The 22,006-nt window shown below is 46.7% G+C and overlaps 2 protein-coding genes across 3 annotated transcripts in view; both read right to left on the bottom strand.

Annotated features, from left to right (window-relative positions):
* The window catches only part of PSMD1 (proteasome 26S subunit, non-ATPase 1), a 59,354-nt gene extending 44,170 nt beyond the window's left edge, over nucleotides 1–15,184 (bottom strand). For both annotated transcript variants that reach the window (XM_072344552.1, XM_072344553.1), the window contains exons 1-16: nucleotides 15,029–15,184; nucleotides 13,585–13,628; nucleotides 12,470–12,543; nucleotides 12,055–12,224; nucleotides 11,347–11,552; nucleotides 11,048–11,191; nucleotides 10,233–10,459; nucleotides 8,758–8,818; nucleotides 7,241–7,369; nucleotides 6,315–6,403; nucleotides 5,571–5,649; nucleotides 4,748–4,921; nucleotides 3,732–3,843; nucleotides 2,920–3,116; nucleotides 2,303–2,398; nucleotides 1,714–1,778 (exon numbers count right to left, since the gene is read on the bottom strand). In XM_072344552.1, the coding sequence (XP_072200653.1) occupies nucleotides 1,714–1,778; nucleotides 2,303–2,398; nucleotides 2,920–3,116; nucleotides 3,732–3,843; nucleotides 4,748–4,921; nucleotides 5,571–5,649; nucleotides 6,315–6,403; nucleotides 7,241–7,369; nucleotides 8,758–8,818; nucleotides 10,233–10,459; nucleotides 11,048–11,191; nucleotides 11,347–11,552; nucleotides 12,055–12,224; nucleotides 12,470–12,543; nucleotides 13,585–13,628; nucleotides 15,029–15,044 (1,883 nt within the window). In that variant the 5' untranslated portion in view covers nucleotides 15,045–15,184. The remainder of the gene's footprint in view (nucleotides 1–1,713; nucleotides 1,779–2,302; nucleotides 2,399–2,919; nucleotides 3,117–3,731; nucleotides 3,844–4,747; nucleotides 4,922–5,570; nucleotides 5,650–6,314; nucleotides 6,404–7,240; nucleotides 7,370–8,757; nucleotides 8,819–10,232; nucleotides 10,460–11,047; nucleotides 11,192–11,346; nucleotides 11,553–12,054; nucleotides 12,225–12,469; nucleotides 12,544–13,584; nucleotides 13,629–15,028) is intronic.
* Nucleotides 15,185–15,355: 171 nt separating this feature from the next.
* Nucleotides 15,356–19,880, bottom strand: C9H2orf72 (chromosome 9 C2orf72 homolog). Its single transcript, XM_072344483.1, has 3 exons — nucleotides 19,336–19,880; nucleotides 17,245–17,361; nucleotides 15,356–16,603 (listed from the first exon to the last, which is right to left on the bottom strand). The coding sequence occupies exons 1-3, from the start codon at nucleotides 19,862–19,864 to the stop codon at nucleotides 16,515–16,517; spliced, it is 735 nt and encodes a 244-aa protein (XP_072200584.1). The 5' UTR covers nucleotides 19,865–19,880; the 3' UTR covers nucleotides 15,356–16,514.
* Between the last annotated feature and the right edge of the window lie 2,126 nt (nucleotides 19,881–22,006).

Below are 22,006 nucleotides of genomic sequence, written 5' to 3'. Positions count from 1 at the left end.
GTTCAGGCACATTTTGGGCTGTACTCCTCTGCGAAAAAAAAGAAGAAAGGTGGTAGAATAAGACCTGTATCACTGCACAACAGGTTAAAGATTCAGAAGTTAATGTAATTCATTTCCCCATTGCTGACTGTGAAGACAACAGACCCAGAACTATTGGTTAAAATTCATAACTTAGGGCAACCTATGCAGATTTAGGGCAAGCACGGTGCTGTATCCGCAAACAGAATAGAGAGCAAATAAAATGAGGTTCCAGATTTCCACATATCTGGCTAGATTTTAACCATTCATTCATTGAGACAATCTGAAGAAGCAGATAGGCTGTGGTGCTCCAAGAAACCTGATGTATGGTGTAGGTCAGAGCCCTGACAGCTTGCTTTGGTAGGCAGCTATCTATACCTAGTTATGCTTTGCATCTATTGAGAATAAAAATGATATTGAAACAGAGATCAAAAGTGCTCTGTCACGGCCTGTTCAGAAAAAAAGATGCCAGCAACTATGGAAAGCCTGTGTGCAATTTTCCTCCTGTACACCAATGCAGAAGCCAGTTTAACAGGTCCTTTGGCTACAGGAGAGACACAGATCACTATGAAGCAAGGAATGATCTGTGCCTAGGAAAGCAACTGGGCAGAAGCTCTTGAGAGATGACTGCTGACCCCTGCTGACCACAATCACAATTTGCTTCAGACAAATCAATGGAGCAGGGTAACTTCTGTGTGAGAAAGAACTTGGTTAAAGACGAATTGACTGGTGACATTAATAACCTACTTTCCGTATATCAGCTTTCAGCATCTCTTAGTGTCTTGCTATAAGATGTATTTACAGACTGCCACTAATGCACAGAGGATGCGAGCAAAGATTTTAGAAAATATCCATTGAATATTACAGTCCTGGGGCCAGGTATGCACCTCTTCCTCTCAGACTTGCTGAAAGGCTACTGCTTGGCTCAGTGCTCAGACTGCAAATTCCTGCATTAACAGAGTTAATGAGTTTCTGGGGAGCTTTCCAATTTCCCCAGTGATTAAAAAACCACCATGACAATAAACACATTCCCCAGAAAGACACACGCACAAAGAACACAGTTAAAAATCCAAAACCTACCCATCTTCCTACTTGGAGAACTGCAGAACACTACTATAAAATACCAGTACAGTCACAGAGTTCACTTCAGACTACCAAAGCAAACACAGGAACTATTTTGTGGTGGGCTTCCATTACCACAGCGTAACTCCAGTAATGTGTCAGGGTTTAACAGCAGACACTTAAAAACCAAGAAAATACAGGCCATCTTGACATCCTTCTTCAAGTCAATCTCACCAATTGCCATCTCCAGGAATGTTTTAGCAACAAGACATTTGTCTGAGTAGCACAGCTTTTATGGGGTCTGGTACAAGCGTTGTATATTTAATTTTTAATTAACTCTCAATCTTGCCAATATTAATTTTTCATTCTGTTTGTCAACTTAATTGTCTGAATAGTTAGATGAAGCTAAAAGGCCGGAAACCCACAAAAAGGCTCATTAAGTGTCTGTTGAATGTTCGTAGTTCTGATTGAGGTTTTATTCTCTGTTGTTATTTTTTTTGACTTTCTAACATCCACTCAGCAAGGAATTGAGTTCTTTAATGTTAGCAGCAGTGCACCACAAAATCCGTGTGTGAAAAAGAACAGCAGACACCAAATCAAAAGCTGTGGAAGTGACTGAGGAAGATACAGTACCTGAACAGAATGAAACCAAGCGATTCAACAGCTGCACGCCTCACATCATCATTCACATCACTGACCTGCAAAGCATTAAACAGTATATTCAGAACAAAAAAGAAATACCCAAGGACTCTGCAACATTTTGGAGCAGTCGTCAGGCACACCAGTGAATTGGGAAGATGGATGCATACAGAAAGGAAGTAACAATCACACTAAACCCCAGTTGAATGAGCTTCATTCTGTTTCATGTACTCTGCTTGCAAACTTATTGAAGGGAAGGAAGACCCCACCTCTTACGGCCTAAGTTGCTTTTTTTTTGTCCACCCTCCCCATCACTATGCAGGCTGTTCACTGCAAACTTACAACCATTTTTAGAATCATGTTTTGCTTTTACAAGATTTCTTTTTTGTGATACAAGGTTCTCTTGCTGAAACTCTATTTATCCTAAAGTCAGAAGACCCTGCTATTTCCATTCATCTTGCTAAAGAAAGCTTCTATCACTTTGCATTCTCTGATTAGGTCCAGAACAGCAGCACTACAGACACAAAACCTGTCAAAGTGATAGGCTTACTCTCTTATCATAAAGTAAGATCACAGTACTTACAGCCACATGTAGCAGGCGTCTGATAGCCTTGTTGTTCCCTGAGCCACAGTATGCCATAGCAACTGTATACATGCCAGAACGACGGAGAATTGGATCCTGGAAAAGAAAACATCAATATTTAGCTCTACCCAATTAGGGACTTGGTTATTCCAAATACAGATCTGTTCCACTCTTACACTTGATAGCTACAAGCAGACAGCCTCAATGCTTTCCTGTTTCTTGTGGATCAGTAATAGGACAATTTCTAAAGCTACGATATAGGATGCTAGGGAGTATCAGGCATATGTGTTACTCTGCTTCTTGTTCACTATCTGCTTTTGAACAGGCCAAGCATTACCTACCTACAGTCAGTCCTATCTGTTTTAACCTCTACACCCCCTTCTGCTCCCTTGCTGCTCACTCTGTTACGAAAGCTAAGTATCAGATAAGGAAATATAAGACCAAGACTGTTGTTTTATCTTCTTTTATCAGGATGAAGCAACACATGAAACCGATCAACTTCAAATCTACACAAGAACTTCCGGGAACAAAACAACTAGCCCACTACAGCTTGAGACTTCAGAGAAAGACAGGAGGGTTATCTGTGTAACAAAGTGACCTGACACAGTTAAACTCACCTTATCTCTGCAAAGACTCTCAATGAGAGCATCTGCCTCTTCCATCCTCCCATACATGACCAGAGCAATTCCAACAGCAAGACCTCGCAAAATCTTCTCATGTTGGGTTTCCTGCGCGTAGCCAACCATGTCCTCAATGGCCTGAGCATTTTTAGAGCCCAACATAACCAGTCCCAGTGCCAGGCCAGCTGCCTCACCTGCACAGCACAGAAGAGCAAAACTAAGCAAACAGCTTCTAAAAAGCAGCAAATATTACATCTAGAGAATAACACAGGACAGAAGCCAAGAGATCACTTTAAGGGCACCATGCCCAGCAACCCCAGTATTCATGAGCATGCACACCTGCAAAGATAACCCACTAGTCACTAACCCAATAGTCACAAAACTAGGTGACCTTCCGCTTTGAGTCCAAATTACTCTTTCTCGGGCCAACAGATGCTGAGATCATTTTCCTGTGATCACCAGTCCCCACAAGCTTCTTTAAGCCTGTTTCTCAGCAAAAGTTAAGGCATGTGGCTTACACTATATGTATATAAGCATACAATAAAGCTAAGAATAAACAACCTCTTACTTTGTTCTAAAGAGCTACCATATCTTACTAATAGTTGGTACAGTGCCACAGATCAGTCTTGATGGGACCTCTGACCATTAGGGCAACATAACTAAAGAACCATGCTGATCAGGCAAAGGTTCATTAACAAAATGCAACTAAGGCAACCTACAAGTGGCCTATGTTACTAACAGGAAACCTGGAGAAAAACAGGTGTGCTAAGGCCTCAGGTGGTTATCTGCTCTGAAAGCTGAACATTTACCTGTCACTGCATCATCCTGGTACAGATTTGTTTTCAGTAAATCATACACATCCTGACGTGCTGTCCCCATGGCAGCCAGACCCAAACCCAAGCTGCCACCGTGTCGGACAATCTACAGAGAAACGTATACAAGTTAAGTCACCATTAAACAGTAACAGTGTGGCTTCAGCTGAAATAAACATCTTTCCATCAGTATAAACCTGCAAACTTTTAGCAACAAAACACTCACAGTGATCTCCTGACCTGTTAAAAAAAAGTTACTTTTACCTCATAAGGCAGTTACTCCATTGAAAGATGAAGCTAAATTTAAAATGGCATTTCAAAGCTAATAAGTGAGTATTAGAAGCCTTCCATGAGACCTTCTAGTAGCTCTTTCCCCCCCACTGGGTGACTTAGGCAGTACCATAAAGCTGTACCGTGCATAAACACTGCCACCTAATAACAGCATTTAAATTACAAGTTAAATCAGTACCCACTTGAACTGCTTTCCTCTTCTGTTGTTTTACAAAAGATATAGGAAAGGCACTGCATTTACAGTAAGATGAATGGGATTCATTTATAGAACTTTCAAAGATGCAGTCTGAATTTCTCAGAAGAGAATACAGAAACACACTAAGAAAAGCATTAATTGATTCCAACTGAAAAGGTGATCTTTCATCATTAAGTATTGAAGTAAAGCTTTTTTGTGTGTCTGTGTGTGTGTGTAAGAAGCAATAAATGTACAGGGTTCCATGGCTTACTCATTTGACAACTAGGCCATAAACAAAGTTGAATAGTGAAGGTCTAGTAGCAGTGCAAAGTAAATAATTAATTGGTAAGAGAAATGAAGAAAGATTCACTGTCATACACATAAGAACTTCCTAAAAATCTAATCTAAACTGTAAGCAAAAGGTTATTAAAACCCACACAAGATCACTGCTGTCACATTCTTTCTTACTTCTAACTGCCCCACTTTTAAATCAGCTGGCACCATTCTAAGTATTCCCAACAAAACAGGTTAATTACTGAATACATACATCATTACTGGCATTCTTCAGCTGGTTCAGCAAATAGTCAATGATGTCACCACCGTGGTTTGCATGAATGAGACCCAAGGCATAGAGGCCTCCACCCTCCTGGTACGCTGAGCCTGGAGAGGTGTCCTTGGGTAGGTATGTTGCCATTAGCTGGAGTGCTTCTTTCTCATGTCCCTGCATGTCCAGTGTCCAGCACCAAGGGAAAGCAATGAGAAGTGAAAGGTGAAAACAGCAGATACAAACATTTTGCTGTATTTAAACAAGTCATTACTTTCTTTAAAAAAATAAAATAAAATAAAATAAAATAAAATAAAATAAAATAAAATAAAATAAAATAAAATAAAATAAAATAAAATAAAATAAAATAAAATAAAATAAAATAAAATAAAATAAATCAGCCTTTGAGTGCAAAGAATCCTTCTGCTCTGAGATTTTATTCACCCCAGTACAAGAATCTGCAACCACTTGATCACTCATCTACATCAGGACAAATCTTAGCTAGAAACTACACTGATTCATTCACTATAGCACTTCAATGAGGATCAAAACACATAAAACCACTGCAAAGACTTCTAATTATTTCAAAACAGCTTTATAAGTGACAGGGGTATTTAAATCTATCCACCCAGCAAGAGACTCCTCCCACCCAGCATCCCTGACAGATGTTCCACCCACCAGGGAAAAGGCATAAGTGAGATGCATCAGTTAAGCTGTACACAGAATTACAGGCATCATTTTGAGCCCCCACTTGAGCATTTTCAGTGTTCACAAGTAAACCAGTCCTACTGAACAGAGAGGAATAAATGAATGCATGCATCACTACCTTGTGTATAACACCCAAGCTGGCAGTAGCAGTAAACTTAGCCCAATTAGTGGCCCTGGCCAGCCACTCCAAATTGTCTCTGCAAGACAAAAACAGACATGTTAGACAAAGTTTTACACACCATCCATTCTTCAGCCTGTAAACAACGTAACTTAGCACCTAACATTGCTTTCAAAAGAGAAAGTAGCTCCAAAAAGCAAGAAGGCCAATCATAATTGCACTTTGTACCTCTCTCCCCCTTCATCAGCCCTGATTCTTGGCTAGTATTGGTCAAACTTGTAGATACCAGTGATTTCAGTGAAGGATGGAGAACAACCGATCAATATGCAGCCTATTAGTTCTGTGGGAAAAGCTTGCTCAGTTTCTGGGGCTTTCCTCAATTCCTGGATAAGGTCAGTCCTGATATTTCTCTTCCCACAGTAACCCAAATCAGCCTCTACCAGAAAAGATATATCACCAGCTCAGAAAACTTCCAATTTCTCTCCATACAGAGAGAACAGAAATTCCAGATCTCCAGCCTCTGAGCTGCTCACGCAGTAACTGTTCAAATAAAGCCAATTTGTGAGGACAGAAAAAAAACTAATCAATTCTCACTTCTTCCTCCTACCTCCACATTAGTTTCCAGACCCTTTCTTATTCTAAGCCCAGAGTTTTGCAGACACTCTTTGGGAACTATCATGTGAAGTAGGGCAACAATGTTGTTCAAACCACCCCTGACACTGCTTTTCCTTGCCACAGATTTACCTCAGGAACTGGTCACTGGTTGTACCACAGTGCATAAAGGAGTTTGCTATAACTGTTGCTGTGTGACACACGGAATTCCGTACCGCATCCTGAAAGAACAAAAACAATCACAGTATCACCAGCCAGCAGATGACATGCCCTCAGTCACTTCATATGTTTGCCAGTACATTAGAAATATGGGTTGTAATTAGGCTCAATGTAACCAGCAATCTCCCTTCAGTCAGAGTCAGACCATAGACTCAATACATTCTAATACACCCTCAGTCCATCTTTCCAGTGCAAATCTACCCTTTCTAGGAGTCTGTCAGAGGCACAATTGCCTTGATTGCTGCTTAACTGAAGCACCCCACCTCTGGTTTCCCAAAGCAAGAGTGGCAGAGCGTGCACTGCTGACGTTTTCAAGTGTTTTATCAGTCTATCTTCAATGTAGAATTATCTCCAAGCACTCAAGGATTTATTTAATGTCAAGCTGAAAGCATGATCTTACAAACCAATCCAAGACACCAAAACGCTGTAATCTATAGTCCTTGTTGACTCCCTCTCTCCCCAGCAAGTGCTTGCACAGTACCAGCTGGAGGGTGAGGTGGTTGATCTCATTCTCTAACAAAACGGAGACCAGTTTCTCTTACCAGTTATCAGAATGAAGCAACACATCAACAACAGCCAGTCATCATTAGGTCACAGCAGCTGAATTTGAAATGATTTTATTATATGGCCTTTTCAGGTGCTATCAGCTCTTCCCTTGCCTCACAAGTTCTAGTTTTAAATGTTAACATAGTCCAAACAAAACAGATTTGGGTCTTCAAAAGAGAGTGAGCTCATGCTAAGACAGTAAGCTTTTGTATTGACCTCGCTGCTGTTATAAGTTACAAGTAAGACAATGAATCACACAAATCCAAGACAACTAGATTTACAAAGCCTCTTACCTTTGTGTTTTTGAGGATCATGAGGTCTGTATTGTTGTTTCGTATTAAAAATTGCAGATGTAACTCAATAGCCATTTCCCCACTTAAAATTTTAATCATTTTTGAGATCTGGTCCTTGGGTTCTGGGTTCTTCGAATACAAAGAAACAAAACACAGTTCATGAAAACCCACTCTGGCATATTCCCAACACCATATTCCAAAATCTGACTCTGTTTGGGACTGAAGGACATTGCTAAAAGGACAACACCAACTCTCAGATAAACCAGATCCTTTGTGCGCAAGAGTGAAGGCGGGAGAAGAGAATCGATGAAAGGAGATGTGTGCTTTAATTGAAAGTGAGAGCTATTAGTGACATCTGATTTTCTGCAAGCTACCATGTTTGTTCTTACAGATAAGACGTGTCTCCTGCAAGAGGCAACCACTGTTATAAATATGAACCTGCATTTTCATGGAAGTTTTATTAAAAAGAACCAACAAACCACAACACTTTACCCCATCCTACTGACCTTCTTTTGAGCTAAAGACTTTATTTAGAATAGAAGCTGGCAGAACTATGATTCCTAATGCATTTATCTTCCAAAGCCCTTTGAGAATGCCTCCTTCTTCCCCACTGTGGCAGTTCCCACAATTTAAGTCCTGAATGAAGTACCTTTTGAGAATGATGAAAAGTACACTGCTGCTCTCTGGCCCTATTAGCTGGTCAGAGAACAGCAAAAGGAAAGTAGTTCAGCCCTTGAACTAATCCTCTCAATTATTCCTTTGTACTTATCATTCTGAACTGTGGAAGATTAAGCTCAAGAATTTCCGGCCACAAAAACCATTTTTATGTACTTATCCCCTGGCACAGACAGCAATGCCAACTCAGCAGAAATTGATCTGAGACACCTTTAGTGCACAAGAGCACAGGTTCCTCAGAGGCAGCAAGAAATTTCACTCCAGAATATAAGGAGAAATAAAAGGAGGATGTCACCATGCTAGACGGAAGAATCTCCCCTTATGGAAAAGAAACTTGATGTTTTTATTAGCATCCCCTTCTCCCATTCCTGTAGGGTATCAGCACTACCTGGCCAAAACTGCAGCTGGATTTCAAAAAAGGAGAAAAACACCCAAAGCAAATTAATTTAGCAGCTAAGGTTCACCTGGATTTCACAAGAATAAAACATCCAGCTGGTTAATTAGCTAATTTATCAGGAACGGCTCTCAGCAGGAGTCAAATTTCAGGCCCTTTCTTCCAGGAGTTCGTTATTGCAACAAAAAGCAAAGGCATAAGGCAAGTCTTTCTGCTTCTGTTCCAATTTTTGGACCAAGTAATTCAATCTGAAAATTCCTCCAGCTTTCAGTATCTGAAATGCTGGACTCTTCCAGTTACCTGGTCCTCAGAGGCTTTCTGTCAGCTTGACTCCAGGCAAAACAGAAGCGAAACCCCATTTTGCATTAGTCAAACCAATCCAAAAACCCCACAGATTCAAACACACAAGAACAATTAAGCAAGGCACGTTCTTGGAAATGGCACTCACAATTTCTGCTGACTTCCCCGCACAGGCGCTTCCTGGCTTCTCTTCTGCTTCCATAGCATCACTAAATAAAGATAAAAATCCAAAAATGAAACCCAGTTCAGCGCTTGTAACCAGCCAAGCTCTGTAATAACGGCTAAACATTACTCAATATAGTAGTTCAGGATTTAGAGATGATAACTGGAAATAATGTGACTATAACAGACAAGGACAATATCTGGAGGTTGCTGCTGAGAAGCAAATTCCTCTACAGTTCAGTTGTCAGAGTACTAGAAGACAAGGGCCTGGAAATTCCCACCCTCTAACTTCATTAGAGAGACAAGAACAGAGATGCTTATAGTGAATGGACAGGCCGAAACAAGTGAAAAAATATTGTCAACTACTAGACAGCCAGGGTAATTATATCCCCACCCAAAGGCCTTGAACTCATCACTATCAGTATAAACTCTAGTGTTGGCACGTAAATGAGGTATTAAGCTGTTGTTAGCACCTTCTCCTCATGCTTGTCAAGTTGATTTATGTATTATTTTGCACCTTGGTTTTTATTCAAATAGGGAAGAAGAGAGAATAACTTCTCTACACCTGTATTATTGATTCAGTTAGGACCAGTTCCTCACAGCTGCATCAACCCTTACACTCAGCCAGCCTTGACTTAGGCAGCATTTTCCATCACACACTGGCAAAGATGGGAGAAGAATCAGGTTGTGTACTGTCATAACAGCTCTGGAAACAAAACAGTTATTGGAACACAAACTTCCTCCACAGTGCACCCTTGCTGGGCAGCAGCCTTAACCTGGAGAGCTAACTCTCTATAAACAGAAGTTTAAAACAAAATAATGCAGGTCAATCACTTTTAAGTAGTCAGAAAGTAAAATAAAAAGATAGTGAGGGATTACTGGTGCCAATTTCAGGTGTTTTTTTAATTACCAAGGGCTTTTCAGAGTTAATATCCACTGAACATGTTTTAGGTTTAGGACTAGAATAAAACTCAATGCATTTGAGCTAGCTCTTTTTGCTGGAAGTACAAAAGGATATATAATATTACAGCATCACCTCTGAGCTTGCTCTCCCCACAAACAAGTATGGCAAGCCAGACCTGTGTGTGACTGCAAGGTGCCTTTTGCTCGCAGCTGCCCCTTAACTCCACCAGTTTCTGCCAAGAGCACACAGCATCAGAGCATTCCTCAGCAACTCACACTACAGCTTAATGCACTACTGCCCATTAGCTGAGCTACATGAAACACGCAGTGCACCCTGCTTGTCTAAACTGCAAAGAAACTGCATTTTTTCAAACACTGAACTCATTCAGTGGCAACATTCCATTTCACCCCGAGCAAATACCACGTTTTGTCTATTACCCTGGCTTAAATAGAGTAACTCAATAACTTGTTCTGTGCATGGCTCTCCATGACAGAAGACTCTAGGAGAGCAAAACTGTAACTGAACAGCTAGGTCTCTTCTCAAGCCAGTGCCCTCACCTGTCTTTCTCTGACCCAGGGACAGTGCCTGTGTTGGTGGATCCAGGCACAGAGGCAATAGGAGTTCCAACAGTGCGAAGATTTTGGATCACAGAAGACAAGAACTGCTGACTAGCACTTTCATACAGGTCAAAGCAAATCTGATAAGCCATCAGGAGGTTATCTTCCTTCACTAGTTTTTCCAAGATGTCGCTTACAGCCTGTGGGTCATCCAAGAATATCAGGCACTGAGGGTGAGGAAGAGAAACAGAAAAGAAAAAAAATCAGAATAAGACACGATATATCTCAGAATGAAAAAGTAATACCACGTAAGGCAACAGAGAAAATGGAATGTGGCTTCAAATGCTGCTGCCATGGAATATCTTTTCAGAGAAAGCAGACAGTAAGAATCTACAGAATTCTTACAGGTTAGTTTCAAAATGAGACCAAGTCTGATAAGCTCAAGACACGTGATTCAGGCCTTCCTATTTATGCAGCTTTATCTCTGGAGGTTGATAAAAAGAATTTCCAAAGCACATGGAATATCAGTCATTTTGGAGGGCTGTTTCAGCACAAATGCAACAGGCAAGGCACTCCGAAGTCATGTGTAGATGGCATATTAATACAGCTGGATAATTCCTCATCTGTTGACCGCGTGTAGAGTATTTACATCTCTTTCCTCGTGTTCATTATGATTTATATTTGAATCATGCAATCAGAAAAAGACCTTTCATTTAAATGGTCAGAAATGAAACACTGCTAGATGTATTTGATTTGACATCTATAAAGAATAACAACTTTTGAGTCATCTTTAAACAGCACTCTGAGAAGTTTACCTGGCACACGTTGATGAAATCTGGCTTCTCCAGATTCATGTAGATTTTAACTAGAACTCTCAAGACTTTATTACGAAACTGTTTGTTCTGCATCAGAGACATACAGAGCTTCAAGCTGTAGGCCAGCATCCCAGGAACATCGTTCTGAAATGAAATTCAGGGACACAAAGTTTGGGTTTGAACTGCCAAAACAAGATTCATAAATCAGGACAAATCTACCTCCTTTCCATTTCAAAACAGCAGAGCAAAACATGCGCACACAAAACCTCACAGCTTCGTATTTCAGAAAAAGCTTATACCGATTCGAGGATGGTTTTCTCAAAGATGTCCAGCCTGCGTGTCTCCAGAGCAATGCCAATTGCCTGCTTGTACTTGTGGTCATCCAAGCACCGCTGGAACATTTTGTTCACTATGCCTTCTAGCCTTTCATCAACAGGTTTCTTCTCCCCTTCTGGCAGCTCTGCATTCTCCACACACTGCTTGGTATAGTGGTCGATACATTTTGCTGGAATGATATTAAATAAATATAGAGGAAAAGATGTCAGATTACTACAGGTTTACAGTTTTCACATAGGTTGGAAAACAAGGTGAGCAGCTGTTTTCATTAGATGATTATTCCCAAAGCTCTGCTGACATTGACAACATGAGAACAAAAATGAGAGAAGGGAAAAGATACAAAGTAATTTTGCTGTTAGGAACTTGCAGTGGAACAATAGTAGGAAGAGTAGGAAACTGTAGGAATAGTAAAAAGTTGCTGTTTTGAAGCAAAACATTGAGGGGATTGCCTTCATTAGAAGTAGGAAAAGACTGCCATAAGTTCTAAGTCAGCTCTACTATGGGATCTCAACATGGATGGGAAAACAAGACAAAAATAAACTGAGTAAAATTAGCAGCAGTAACAGTTTGAACACAATGAGAGGAATACGGAGAAAAACAGCTAAAGCAAGGGAGATCTCTAAACATCCCGGTAACACAAAGGCTTCTCTTTGGCAGCAGCAGTTGTTTACCAATGATCGTTTCCACATATTCCGAGTTGTCGTTGACGTTGAAGAGGTCACCTGCTCCCAGGGCATAGTTCAACGATTCCTCAAAAGCTCCCAAGTGGTAAAACACCTTGGAAGCAACCAAGGCAGCAAACTGCCGGCTCCGGAAGCCCTCATCTTCATAGAGAACTTCACTGAAAAGAAGAGAGGGAAGGGCATCATCTTTGTGCTCAGTTCTCTTAAAGGCCACATGACAGACTGACCGAACTTTCATCTTTGGGACTACACCTTCAACACCACGCTCCTTTAAAATTAATGCTTTCCAGGAAGTATGAGGCTAGACCCTATAGCCACCACCAGGCAAGGAGAACTACATGCACTTGCTATATCATTTTCTCTTAAAGCAGCACACCCTGCAGTAATAAGTACTTTTTCTTACATTTTGTCCACTGACTCGGAGATTTCCGCCCAAAAGTCATTGACAACAGCATTCAGCTTGTGAAGAGCAAACTCCTAGAGGTAATAATAATAATAAAAAGTTATATTACATAAAGAACGCATTTGTTACCTTTCCTCATCAAAAAATGCTTTGTGATGTAGTACTAACATGATAAGAATTGATCCACTCAAACAGCAAGTTCTGCTTTTAAAGAGCTCTGAAAACACTGGCTGGTCTTTGCGGCTCTTTTGCAAAGAAATGGCTGCACTATTTGAGGCAGAGGAGCCTGATGCTCCTTCTCATGGTCTCTCTGTGAGGTCTGCCTGGCTAAAACAACTGGCAGCCCAAACTCCTTAAAATGCACAGTTTTCAAAGGGTCTGTGGCAACCTTAACGTAGCACAAAGAACTCTAGCCTATGGTTGACACCAGCCAACGCTATTAATTAACTTGGACACTGTGCTTTACCAGATGAATGATATGCAGGCTATAAACAGCCCACTTCCAACCAATTCAGAACAAAGCAGGGCTAATTCAAATCTATCACCATTTATGTCTGTTTTAAAGCAAAACATTCAGGAGATTGCTTTCATTACAAGATGCATCCCTCCTTCCTAAAAGGATATACATTAACTGTGCTCAAACAACCAGAGAGCATCAACAATACATCATCACTTTGGGTGTTTGGTGTTGTCCTGTGGATTCCAAACTCCGTGGGCTGCAGAGTTCCTGCTGCTGTTATCTTCTCTTATGACTAATGTAACTTTCTTTCAAGAGAAAACTCTGTGATTATTATTTCATATGCCTGCAATTATGCTAACAGCTCTGCAGCTTTGAATTTTACACAGTCAAAATGCAGTTTCTGGTACATGTTTAAGCAACAGAGTCCTACTACGATTAGAAAAGCAGAGGTTTCAGTAAAGCTCCAGTCTGATCCATATTCAAAACAAGGAAGTTTGCCATCTGTTATGTTTCGTCCTTGCTTTCAGGCTGGATGCGACTTGCAGCCCACCTGTTACTGGCTGAGCATTACAGTTACTGAGATCCAAGCATTTCTGACATAAGGCTCAAAAGCAATGCATTTGACATGACTTTTTTGCCAAACTGAGCCCCTTACCTTGAGCTGCGGCTCTTCTTCATCCAGAAGAGAGATAATTCCAGCTACAAAACAAGACCACAGTCAGTTCTGGACTGCTTTAGATGTGAATGCATCATTTAGTTCAAAAACAAAAGAAGAGGAAAGGAAGCTGTTGCTGGAATGCTGGTAAAATCTTTCATATTAAAATTCCAAGACCAGATCCAAGTTTGTACAATAAATAAAACAGCTCAGATTCTATAATTGGAAAGGCACACTCCTCATGAAAAATGATCCTTCCTATAGGAAAACATAGAATAGAATCATAGAATGCACTGAGTTGGAAGGGACCCGTAAGGATCATCGAGTCCAACTCCTGTCTCAGGAGTTTGGAGCAAGAACTCAGAATCTGGCTGTGGCTTCCAGCTCCATCACTACTTTGCTGACTGTTTATTAGCAATTTCCCCAAGGGTCATAATGATTGTGTTAAAACATTCTCATGGCTAAGAAACATCATCTCTCTCAGCTTTATTAAGAGCCCTGGTGCTGCTCCAGAATACCTGTACAAACTGTGAGATGTGCAAGAGTTGTTTCCTGGCAGACACAGGAGACAATCCTTCCCTCTGTTTGGCACAGAGACATCCACACACAACCAGTGTCCGGCGCTAGGCACCCTGCTATAGCAGCAAACTGGGGTGTTCAGAGCTGAGCAACAACACAGAGGTCTTAGGAACCACAACTGAAAAAGGCCAACTGGAGGCCTGGAGCTGGTCAGTCTGCTGAGATAAGGCAGTTGTCAGCCAAAACTAAAAAGAAGAAAGAGATGACTGATCTGATCTCTGCACTGAGTATGAAGTGCAGCAGTAGGACCGAGGTACATGCAGAGCTCTAATGACTCAGGTGCGATGGTAAGATTTCTGACAGAAAGTTCCTCACTTTGCCTGCAAAACGTGGAAACTCTATTGTCAGATGTTGGACCAGGAGCTGTCCCTGTATCTGTCAGCAGCAACTGAAGGCGAACCAAAGGGCCCTGCAGGTGCAGCACGGAGCTCCTTGCTGCTCCTGTAACTCCGCTCCAAAGCAGCAGTTTGCTTTGACCCCCGTGCTCCCACACCTCCCGGTAACGGCGATCTCACTAATCTTCAATCTTCCATTTTCCCCCTATTAAACTCCTTCAAAACGAATTCCTGCACAACGACAGCAGGACTTCAAACATGACGAGCCCACAGACAGCACCGCCTGCAGACTGCAGCCCTCCCAAACGACGAGAGGCCTCTGACGGCTCGGCCTTAAATCGCCGCTCGTGGCCTTCGAGCCGCGCAGAGACCGCGGCCACGACTGACCCGGCCGGAGAGGGGAAGGCCCCATTTCGGGCCGCCCCACCGGGACCTCCGACCGGCGGCCCCGCGGCCTGCGGCGGTGCCCAGTCACGGCCCTGACTCAGCGAAACCCCGGCGGGCAGCACGGCCCCGCGCCGCTCCCTCACCGGCAGAGGTGATCATGGTGCCGCCCGCCCGGCCCGCGGAGGGAAGTAGCGCCCGCTCCGCTGCGCTCCGCTTCGGCCCAACCGCGCCGCCACCGGAATCCGCTCCGCACCTCTGCCGCTCCACCGCCGCCCGGCCCGGAAGTGCTGTCGAGGCCCCCTTCCGGCTGGGCCTCTTTGATGCCGAGCAAAGGTGGCCACGGCGATCGCCTGCTCGAAAAGCCGTGGGGAATCAGGCGGGAGTTGGGCAGCGTGCGGTGTGAGCGCCACGAGCCCGCCGCGATGTGATACACTGAAACATAATAATAATAACATAAATAAGAAGCGAGTGCCAGGCGAGAAATCGAGTGTGTTTATTGATTACAGCCAGCGTGTGGAAGAACTGTGCCCTTCCATTCGGAAAGCACTGCGGTGTGCAGAACCCAGCGCAGCACTTCGCTGTGGGGAAGGAGGCTGCAGGTGGCAGCGGTCAGGCCGGCACACGGCGGGCCCTGCAGGAGGGCGCTGCTGCTCCATAGGGCAGAACGGCGCCGTTGGGCGGGAGCTGGCACTGGGTCGGGTTGCATAGAGGTGCTGGTGCCCCCCCCAAGGGCAGGCAGGATGGAGCCGTGGGTGTCCCTGTTCGGGGCAGGGAGCTGGACCAGATGGCCTGGAAGGGTCAGAACTGCTTATATAGGCGATGTTCGAACATCTCTATCCGTTCCTTAGGCAGCCCCGTCACACTGAAGGGAAACACAGCCGGGAGCTGCCGCCACAGCTGTGGAGATGAGCCAGGAGTGACCGACCTGAGCCGTAGCTCACCTCACACCGTGCACACCACAGTGCTGCCTCCCTGCATGGCAGCGTCAGCCAGCCTAGAGCCCCACCGTGGGACAGACGGACACATCCTGCCCTCAGAACCGCCCTCAGCTGCAGCTGACAGGAACATCAGTATCTTTTGTGTTATACTTGCTGTCCGCAGCTGCGTTTCTTCGTGTTATTCACTTATCCAAGCTTTCTAGCTGGCTGGTAGATACAGGACTTCATACTCAGACCCATTGCAGTCTTCATGCCGCTGCATTATTTGTCTATTTGTTTTTTTTCCCCCCTCAGATCAGAGAGAGGTTGGCAGCTTCAAAATAAAGCAATAAAGCAGAGAAATAAGGCAGCAGAATCTGTTTGCCTGGGAAGCCATCTCTAGCAATCTCAGCGGGGAGCTTTGCGCATTCCCCTCTGTTCAGGCAGATGGAAGCTCAAGTCCCCGCATCACCTTGCCCAGGATGGAGGATACATTCCCAAAGGGCTCCTCCCAAGCCCAGTGTCCACCAGCACAGCCCCACGGGCAGGGGGTGGTTCTGTCGTGGAGCTCAGAGGCTGTTGGCAGCCACAGAAAACCTTGGTGAAATCTGTGGGCTCTCTGAGGGCGAGTGGGCACACGCAGCTCCTCCTCCCACTGCTCCACACCAGCCAGGCAGGACCAGGACAGGGATGACATCAGGTGCCCACAGCTTTAGGTGCCCACACCTCCAGCAGCATCTTCGTAGCTTCCATTGGGAGACAGACTGGTCAGAGCCACCTCCTGGGGGTCCTGCAGGTCGTCTGTAAAGAGCAGAGAGAGGTCAGGCTGCAGTGATGTGGGAAACCCTTCCTCATGCAAAGTGCAGCTTAAAGCACGACAGACATAAAGCACAGAGCTGGTAGATAACACCTAAACACAGGTGTTTTTTAGGGTTGCTTTTATTTTGGTAATTCATTCTCATTTTGCTTTACAGACTCTACATCCCTTTAACACACGGAGGTGACCCACAAGCAAAAGAGTGGTGGCTCCATAGAGCCCTGCAGTCTCAGCAGCCTCCAAACAAGCTGCACAGGTCTGAGGCTTCACTACCTGCTTTGAATTGGAGCCCTGGGCTGACTGCCCTCCCACTCTTGTCAATGGTTTGGGAATGAGCTTCCAGCAGAACACAGCACGTAGGGTTGGGGTGATGCTTCCAACTCACCGTGTGGATGCACAGTTGTGTCAGTGCCCAGCAGTGCTCCCAGGCACTGAACCCAGCATGTTTTTATTTAGGTGAACATTGGCTGTCTTTGGGTTCTGGCCAAAGCTGGGCCAGGAAGAGCTGTCTGGAGATGGAAACAGCATCAGGAGGCCCCCAGAAAAGGGTGGGAGCATATGGACCACCAGGGGGTCAGTGAGGAGCCTCCAGCAATCAGAGTGTGTGCAAAGGAGCTGGGCATACCTTCATAAACATTGTTTGCAGCTTTCGACACGTGGCCTTTTCTCCGGCTCCTCCGGCTCCAAGAGATGCACTGCAGGAAGGCAGGCAGCCTCCACCTCTCCCTCTCTTTCTCCTCCTCTGGATGAAGCACAGAAGCATTTAGGACAGCACTGCAGTTCAGAGGCACTGCTCCCCCAGCTCCCACCAGCCCAACTCCTCACAGCTAAACCCACCACCCTGCGAAAGCATGGGGCAGCTCCTGGAAACACTCATCGTGGCCTGAAATCATGCTGTTGCCCTGGAAATTCATCTAGAGGACAACAGAGGTCGAGGCAAGTTACTGCAAGCTTTCACGTCGCTATAGCAAAGCACTGCAGCAGCTTATTATATTGTCTCCAATGGCTCAGCATCCCCATCCAAATGCCACAGGGCCTTTCACCTCCTAGGAGATCTTATCTCCCAATGGCAAACAATAAACCACTTCAGAGTCCTTCCTCTTACTGCAACACCAAAGGGCTCAAGGTAGCAGCATTTCCTGCTGTCTGACAGCTCCAAACCTCCAGCCACCAACACATCCCCTGCTCACAGTGGGGACACAGCGGGGAGCAGCCTGGCACAAACCCTTTGCAAGGGCCAGAATGGAAACACAATGAGCCCAGGCTGCAGAGAAGCTCATGCTGTCCCATGGGCTGGCACTGCCGCATCCCCAGCTCTCAGATGGGCACGGAAGGGTCACACAGGCATTTTGGAGCACACGGCTCACAGGGGCATGGAAAGAAACTGATCCTACATCAGGTTGAACCCTGCAGCTGAGGAGGGGCTGTCATTACAGACACAGCTCATGGGATGCTTCTGTGACTCAGAGCACCAGCAGAGTCCTGGTGAGCAACACGCCGAGTCCTCCTACCCACAGTGCTTGTAAAGCCAGTGGGCTGCCCGCATAGCACCGCTCTGCCTTACTGCTCCTCTTTCTCCACTGCACTCCACACCTGCACCGGCGTGAAGGACAAATCCACAGATAACCCCAAAGATTGATGCACTGAGGCAAGTGCCAGCGAGTCACAAAGGCAGGAAAAGGTTGTGCATGCAGGGATGCTTCCCTGCTCCTGCAGCCGCTGTACCCAGAACTGGGGGATGCACTGGGACACTGCCAGAAGAAATTCTTGCAGCAGGAAGTATGTGAAGAAAAGAAAAGGCTGCATGAGGGAAGCTGGAATGGAGAACATGAATGCATTGGCACAAAGGGTGGGCAGAATGCAGCCTCACACCCTTGCAGGAAAATGCAATGGGTCCTGCTGGTCTCAAAGCCCTCGAATGCTCAGATCCAAGATTCTGGACTGAGCTGATGGGAAGAAGCACCTGATTCTTGGGGCTGCATCCTGAGCTCGCAGGTAAACACCACTCACCCTTCTCTCTACATCAAGTGCTGTTCCTCATGCTGCTCACCTGGCCGCCAACAGATGCATGTGGTTTTAGAACCAAGTGCCCACTTGTTATTGTTCGGACTTGTGTGAAGCCAATGCCAACATCTTCCTCCTGCAGAACCTGCCTGCCCTCTGCGGCCAGGGCTGCACCCCAGAATGCCCATCCATCAGCACCTGAACGTGCATCCTAAGCACCGTGTTAAAGCTGTTGCCTGCCGCATCCCCACTTCCCAACCCATGGCCCATCCAGGTGGAACCCCACGGGGAAGGGGCAGAGCCCGCTGGGAAGGCTCAGATCCCAGTGCATGAAATGGATCCCACTGGGGACAGCAGGAACTCCCCGGGGAGGGGCAGATCTCCCTGGTGTGGTGCAAATCCCGCAGAAGTGAAGCAGATCTTACAGAAGGAGGAACGATCCCACCGGAAAACAGGACAAATCCCATTGTAAGAAGCCAGATCCCACTGAGACAGGACACTTCTCCCCGGGAGGAGGAAAATCCCGTGGGGAAAGGCCGGATCTCACCGAGATGGGGCACTTTTCTGTGGGAAAAATCCCTCTAGGATGGGAAGGATCCCACCGGGATGGGGCAGCACCTGCCGGGAGCAGCGGGCCGGACCAGGGAGGTCAACGCGTGTCCGATTCATGCCAGCCCCCTCCCCCCCGTCCGATTCCCCCAACCCCCGATACCTGCGGGGTGCTGCAGGGCGGCCCGCAGAGCTCGGCAGGCGGCGGTGCGGCACTCTCGCAGCGCTGCGGGGCTCCCGGGGCTGTAACGCGCCGCCTGCACGGTGCCCGCCGCCTGGAAGTGCCTCCGCAGCGTCGCGTCCAACACCGCCGCGTCCTCCCCGTTCCCACCGGGCAGAAGAACGCCGACGACGGCGGGCGGCGGCCCCGGGGGCAAACGGCCCCGCACGTCCCGCACCACCTCCCGCAGCCTCGCACGGCTCCCGCGGCCCCGCGCCGTTCCTCCGCGGCACAGCACCAGCAGCAGCCGAGCCCTCAGCGTCCGCCGCCGGCATCGGGACCGGGAGCGGCATCCCGGCTCCACCCCCTGCCCCGGAGGAGCCTCGTCGCCCAGCAGCTCGCGGGCGAACGACGCCAACGTGGCCGCCACCGGAGCGCCATCCGCCGCCACCTCGGCCACCAGCAGCACCGCCCGCCGCCCGCCCGCCCGCTCCACCAACGCCCGCAGCTCCCGCAGCTCCGCCGCCTCCATCCCCCGCCGCCGCCGCCGCCGCGTCCCCTGCGAGGAGCTCCGCACCGCCCCCGGCACCGCCCCCCGCGGCCCCGGTACCCGCCCCGACCCCAAAGCATCTCCCGGGTTCCGGTACCGATGGACTCGTGCTACGCCCGGCCCTGGCGCTGCCAAGGGGTTGGCACAGCTGTCAGGTGAAGCAGGAAGCCCCGACAGCAATGGTAAATGTTTCCTCCACTCTGTATGAGATTCCCCACACGTTTAACGCCTTGTGTGAATCTGGAGGGATGGGAACAGCTCAAAGGTGCCAACAGCAGCACTGCCCTTGCAGGCTCCTCTAGGGGACAACATAGATGCATTGGAGTTGCAAGGACCCTTTAAAGGCCATCTGGTTCAACTCCCTGCAATGAACAGGGACGCCTACAGCTCCATCAGGTGCTCAGAGCCCCATCCCCCTGACCACGGGTATCAGGAGGGGCAGTCCGGGAAGGTCACTGTGTGCCAACAGCTTTAAGCCAGGAGAATGTGTGTCCCAGTTACAACAGGCTCAGCAAACACATCCCCACACCAGCACTATTGGGTCAGACAGTCGGGGCGAGGGTTTCAGACAGCCTCTCTGGCTCTTAACAAAAGGACCTTACTCATTGACTAGTGCTGGTCATCAAGTCGGGGGAGATAAACAGCGAGATTAGGGTCCTCTTCCAAAGATCAGGGTCTGCTGGCAGAGGATCCCATGCTCCTGCACAGCAGTAACCCCGAGAGCAGCTGTCAGCACAGCAGGGCTCCAGCCTGACACCACCCAACAGCCAGTCGTGGCTTCTACATCACCCAGATTTTGCATTTACAAGAATCTTGCTCAGTAAGGGGCCTTTCCTGCTGCCCATGCCCTGAACAAGCACTGCTTCCCATTGCTCTGGTGCTTAAACTGCTGGTAAGCTCATCCAAAAACTAATATTTGGGAATGGATGGAGCTGTTCTTCACGGTCACTGCAATTGTGTTGTTAATTTTGGGTACACATGCACCACTGCCAGCGAGGGCTGCTCGGAGAGGTGAACGTCACCCACGATACCCAAACAAGCTCGTTTACATTTCCTTACTCATTAACAGAGGAGGGACCTCACAGCAAACACACCTTTATCTTCCTCTGTGTTGCTTAAAGGGATACAGCGCAGTGGGGCAGAGGCAGCACCAGCCCAGCAGTGTGTGCAGAGACCACAGAGTGATGTTGGAGCACAGCAGGTACCTGAATGCAGACCTGGCTGTATGTCCAGGTCCTGCTGCTCCGCCCTTTGCCTTCACACTGCGACCCAACAGATGTGCTGGCAGCAAATCAACAGCTTGGCCTAAATGAGGGCAATTGCACTTCTTGCACGTGCCTGCACCTGCTAAGAGCAAAGATCTGCTCATTTTGGGCCTCAAAAAGAGGAACAGAGAGTGCTTGGTACAGAGACACGGTGCTGTCAGCAAGACCACAGACCCATTGGATCGGGCCCCCTAGGAGATGATTCATCACAATTCACCTCGTCTAAAGAGAGAGGGTAAGAGAAAGGACTTTTGTGCCAGTTTTTGACAGTCCTCAGTGTCTCATCACAGCCCTTCAAACTCTTCCTCCCAGTTCTCCAAGCCCACCTCCACTTACAGCAATGGAAAGCCACACAACTGGTGAGAGACGTCAGGCAGTGCCTGCAGGGCTGCCTGGGGAGCCCAAGAGAGCCTACATTCGGACAGCTGGCAAGGTGCCTTCCTGGCACACAGCGCGACCGCCCCAAGGTGTGCTTGCACTTTGTCCTGGCATGTAGGCACGATGCACCACATCACCACGGAAAGAACCCACACTCAAAATATCCCTTGGAGGATCCTTTCCTTCGGGGACATCTGCAAACCTGCCCTGCTCTGCACAAAGCTGTGTGTTCTGCAGCAGTTTGTATGGCACGCGGTGCTTGGCGCTTTGCAGCTCAGAGGTGAAAAGACAAGGCTTTAATAATTCTCTCCATAACAGTTATGATTTTAGGTGGATACAAGAGCTGAAAAAATAAGAAAAGGAAAGAAAATTAAGGTCATCTTTATGAAGCCTTAAGAGAAAAAAAACAGCAAACCACAGTGCCTTGCCCTGCCCAGAAACAGACAGCAAGAAGTGAGCTGAGCTTTTATAGGGCTCACTG

This window comes from Excalfactoria chinensis, chromosome 9 (assembly GCF_039878825.1).
Source record: "Excalfactoria chinensis isolate bCotChi1 chromosome 9, bCotChi1.hap2, whole genome shotgun sequence".
Lineage (NCBI taxonomy): Eukaryota > Metazoa > Chordata > Aves > Galliformes > Phasianidae > Excalfactoria > Excalfactoria chinensis.
This window is presented reverse-complemented; position numbering and strand designations above follow the sequence as displayed.

Excerpts from the sequence above, each read along its gene's own strand:
- C9H2orf72 (XM_072344483.1), bottom strand. The coding sequence starts at position 19,864 with ATGGAGGCGGCGGAGCTGCGGGAGCTGCGGGCGTTGGTGGAGCGGGCG. Across the intron at positions 17,362-19,335 it reads CGCCCTGCAGCACCCCGCAG|AGGAGGAGAAAGAGAGGGAG; the intron begins GTATCGGGGGTT and ends TGCTTCATCCAG. Across the intron at positions 16,604-17,244 it reads TGCAAACAATGTTTATGAAG|ACGACCTGCAGGACCCCCAG; the intron begins GTATGCCCAGCT and ends TGCTCTTTACAG.